Genomic DNA, 4284 nt, shown 5'->3' with positions numbered 1-4284 from the left:
GGAAGAATTCGTTAGTGAGGGAGCATGGGGTAAAAGATGATATGGTATTTCAACAAGCACTTTTGATTGCCCTCGCAAATCAATTTTGTGGGTTCACAATTGAGACTCCGACTAAAATGGCACAAATCACGGAAACGTTACCCAACATAATCAAGATGCAAGCAGAGAATGATTTAGTCGATGTGATAGGTCTTGCAGAGACTCAAGCAAAACAATTACTTCAAGCGACAAAACACACGCAAATTTCAGTCAAAGAAAAGTCGCTTCAGCGTCGCATCAAAAAGAACATCACATACTTCACGCAGAATTTATTGATCGACTTCTGCATCGAACATGGCTATTTTTTCAATTCAATTTATTCAAAGAAGAGTCAGAAGACTTTTCAAGTCGAACGAGTACAGGAAATCTTCTTCGGCAGTACCTTCTTGATGCGGAAGAATACAATACAGAGTGTAGGGGGGTGTGTCAATGAATATCTCCTCACCATTTCACATGGGAAAACTGTTTTTCTCAGGAAGAATGACGACAAAATCAAAGAAATCCTCGAAAAGAATATCCCACGTATGGGGTTTTTATGATATAATGTAATTCGTGAAGACTTGTTCCAAAACCCAAGTTTTTCTCCAAAGGCCGTTGCTAATTTATTTGTATTGATTCGTTTACTATGTTTGGATACGTCATGTTTCTTTCTTTATATTTTTGTATTATTTCGGGAAAGAATTATTGTACTTTCTATTGTATTTGTACGTATTTTCCCGTTTTTTAATTTCATTTATATAGTTAAATATATTTTTTTTATTTCACGAATGAAAAGAGGTTATTAAAATACTCAAATTAGTTGTACATGTGTTTTTACTTAAACTATAAATTTTCTATCGTTATCAACAAAACAACGAAAAATTATTGATAATACGTTATGTTCATATTTGGTGTTACTTCATATTATTATATGCTTAACAATCTGTTTATTTTTTTGTATGCTTAACCAAATCGAAGTGTACAACAGTTAATTTAATATGATTCAAAGTAAAAAGATTTGGTCGTTGGGTTCATTTTTATAAACAATGATCCAAGTTTTTCATCTTCCCAAATTTTAAATGATTGGATAGAGAAACAAAAATAACTACCCAGTTATGTACGAATTATATTTCTGTTGTAAATTATGTTATTATAACAACATAATAACATTATTTATTATTATGTATTAACTTTATTGAAAACTTCTTCTTGAATAAATATCATTAAAAACACTGCAAATAGACTCGTTTGTTCTTGATAAATATTCACATAATAAACCTCTTTTGTATCGAAATATTTTGTTCGATTAAAACATACATAACCACAAGGAAAAAAGAAAATAAACACCACCCAGTTACACAGTAAACTTAGAAATCCAATATGCCTTTTCAACATTCTTTTGTGATAAATTGTCGAGTACTTCAATATCCAAATCATCGTCCATTTTTTCTTCTTCTTTTTCGTCACATGGAAATTGGTCATCGACCCACAAAACACCTTCGTCCATCAGTCCCATCTATTTGTCATGAAACATGTTGGCCATTCATTTAAAATGTTTATAGAAACAAACACATGCAGCCTTTATTCTCTCGCGCGACCATCCAATTTGTGTTAATTCTTTATCAACAAAATACGGCTTATCTTCCAAAAGTCCAAGCAACAAAGTTTGATCCTCTCCAAATTCAAATGGTACACTCGTCACAAATTTCTTCCCATGGATTTCGACAATCTGTAATCCATTCCCAAGGCAGTTAGCAAATCGAATTGCGTCTGAAATGTCCGACCTTTTATGTAAATAATTTGATTCACTTTATGTCCAAAACCAAGTGATGACCACAAACGCTTTTATCTCTGTTCCTTGTAGATTTCTTTTCATATTCAAATTGGCGCACAACTGTTCTAATGCAATAAGTCCTCCATTTAATCCTCTTGATTTGTAACACTCTTCTATCACTTGTACAGTGAGTTCATTCAGAAATTGTGCATTCCCAAATAACACAGACAGCACTCCCTTTTGTGCTACAAGTCACCAACTCTATTTAATATCCCAAACAACAACAAACATCTTAAAGGATCAACTCCCATTCTCCTACACAGCCCAAAAAACTTCCCACGCAAATCAGGGTTTCTTTTAATTTCCTCTTGATGCTTCTCTGCAAACGACTCAAGTCCCTCTTTAAACATTTTCATCTGCTTCTGCATTTCCTCCATCTCAGTTCTGTTCAAATCCTTCCCAACCGACTTGATGCTGTTCTTTTTCCTCATGCGCATCTCTGCCGCCTTTTTCGACATTCAATTTATGGAGTTTTTGCAGTTCCAAACCTCAAAAATACAAAAAGTTAAGCACTCGTTTAAAATTACTTGTAATAGTTGGATGGAATTTCTTTGATGTCATCCGGCAACTCTGGCATCTTAAGCGAAAATCGGTTCTGAACTTCGTCCATGATCTTCTGATCATCCTCCGAGTCAACAAACGAAACGGCCAAACCCTTGGTTCCAAATCTCCCGGCTCTACCAACTCTGTGCAAAAATTGGTCAGAATCCTCTGGCATATCAAAGTTGACAACCAAGTTCACTCTTTCAATATCAATACCTCTTCCACACAAATCGGTGGCTACCAAAATTCTGCTTTCTCCCTTTCTGAATCTCTCAAACTCCTTCTCACGGAGCTCCTCTTCCATTTTCCCGTACAACACACCGCATGGGTATTCGCCCTTCTTCAACGTTTCAATAACAACTTTGCATCTCTCCTTTCCGTCAACAAAGATCATGCACTGATTGAAGTCGATATAGTCTAAAATGTCTGTCAGTTTGGCAACCTTCTGTTTGTCGTCGAGTTTTTTGTAATACAATTTAAGTCCGTGCAAGAACAATTTTTCTCCGTCATCAATAAAGACTTCAAGTGGGTTTCTCAGATACTTTCTGCAAATAACTTTGTTCGGCTCGCTGATTGTAGCCGAGAACATCATTGTTTGCTTTGTTTTGTTCGACTTCATAAAGAGAGTTGTCACATCAATTTGCGAGTTGGATGATAATACCTTGTCGCACTCGTCAATAACAAAAGTGTCCAACTGACTCAAGTCGAGAACACCCTTATTGAAGAGTCCCAATAACCTCCCTGGAGTTCCGATAACAATAGAAGGAGATCTATTCTTCAAATCCTCGGCATCGTCGGCCTCCGGAGTTCCTCCGATGTAACTTGCGGTGTTAATTTCCTTTTCAATAGCCGTCTCGAGTCTCTTTTTCATTCTGTCAAATTCCTTTTGGACTTGTTTGGCCAACTCGTGAGTGTGGCAGATAACCAAAGTGCTCACGCCCTTCTTTCCAATGAAAAGTCCCTGGTTCAATATGGTGATAACGAATACGGCGGTTTTACCCATACCAGACTTCGCTTGGCACAAAATGTCTTGACGGATCAACGCCTTTGGGATGACTTGCGACTGGACTTCAGACGGGTGCTCAAACCCGCAGTCAGTAATCGCTTGCATAATTTCTTTCTTCAACCCCATCTCTTGAAATGGAATGATACCGACATAATTGTCTTTGTTAGTTGTTTCCACCTTGATGGAGGCGGTCTCCATCGGAGTGTAACTTGGAATGTCAATTGTCATGTCGGCCATGTCGTTCTAATCTTTTGAGTTTCTTTTTCGTTAAACCCTTTTTCTCTTTTTGTTTTTTATTAGCATTCACCATTTTTTTGTTCCTTTATATATCGCAATTTTCCCGCTCTTTCTCATATCATTCACAATCACCTCTTTTCTTTTTTTGTAATCTGTTTATTTGTTAATATATCAAATTAATTAAATTGTTTTATTAATTGATTTCCCAAAACATTAATTGTGTAGTTTATTTTATTGTTATTTTATTATTTGTTTGAAACTAAATAATTCTTTTGGGATAAAAATAAGAAGAAAACATTTTGAGGTTTTTGCAAAAAGAGAAAAATTTTTGTTTTTTTAACATATTTCTTTCCATTTTTACTCCTTTTTTTTTAAGTTTTTTTATTATATTATTATATTATTATTAATTATTAATTATTAATTATTAATTATTAATTATTAATTATTAATTATTAATTTAATTATTATTTAAATAAATAAATAACTAGAAAAATCAATAGAGATAGAATTCATAAAAATACAGAAAGCACTAAAGGCCTAAGAAGCCACGGTTTATTCTTCCAAACTCCCTGGGTTCAACTTCTGGTTAGTGCGATTTTTTGTTTTTTTATTTTTTATTTTTTTGTTTTTTTTGTTTTATATTTTT

The 4284-nt window shown here is 34.3% G+C and overlaps 3 protein-coding genes across 3 annotated transcripts; 1 reads left to right on the top strand and 2 right to left on the bottom strand.

Annotated features, from left to right (window-relative positions):
• Positions 1–41: 41 nt before the first annotated feature.
• Positions 42–578, top strand: EIN_252470 (hypothetical protein; the record flags this gene model as incomplete). The annotated part of the gene is made up of 1 exon (XM_004261746.1): positions 42–578. The coding sequence occupies one exon, from the start codon at positions 42–44 to the stop codon at positions 576–578; it is 537 nt and encodes a 178-aa protein (XP_004261794.1).
• A 794-nt stretch (positions 579–1372) lies between these two features.
• On the bottom strand, positions 1373–2310 carry EIN_252460 (vacuolar-sorting protein SNF8, putative; the record flags this gene model as incomplete). Its single annotated transcript, XM_004261745.1, has 4 exons — positions 1373–1534; positions 1589–1802; positions 1860–2037; positions 2082–2310. 4 exons carry the CDS (start codon positions 2308–2310, stop codon positions 1373–1375), a joined length of 783 nt encoding a protein of 260 aa, XP_004261793.1.
• A 65-nt stretch (positions 2311–2375) lies between these two features.
• EIN_252450 (ATP-dependent RNA helicase SUB2, putative) lies at positions 2376–3638 on the bottom strand (the record flags this gene model as incomplete). Its single annotated transcript, XM_004261744.1, has 1 exon — positions 2376–3638. One exon carries the CDS (start codon positions 3636–3638, stop codon positions 2376–2378), a length of 1263 nt encoding a protein of 420 aa, XP_004261792.1.
• Between the last annotated feature and the right edge of the window lie 646 nt (positions 3639–4284).

This window comes from Entamoeba invadens (assembly GCF_000330505.1).
Source record: "Entamoeba invadens IP1 unplaced genomic scaffold scaff_1105074726103, whole genome shotgun sequence".
Taxonomy (NCBI): Eukaryota; Evosea; order Mastigamoebida; family Endamoebidae; genus Entamoeba; species Entamoeba invadens.
This window is presented reverse-complemented; position numbering and strand designations above follow the sequence as displayed.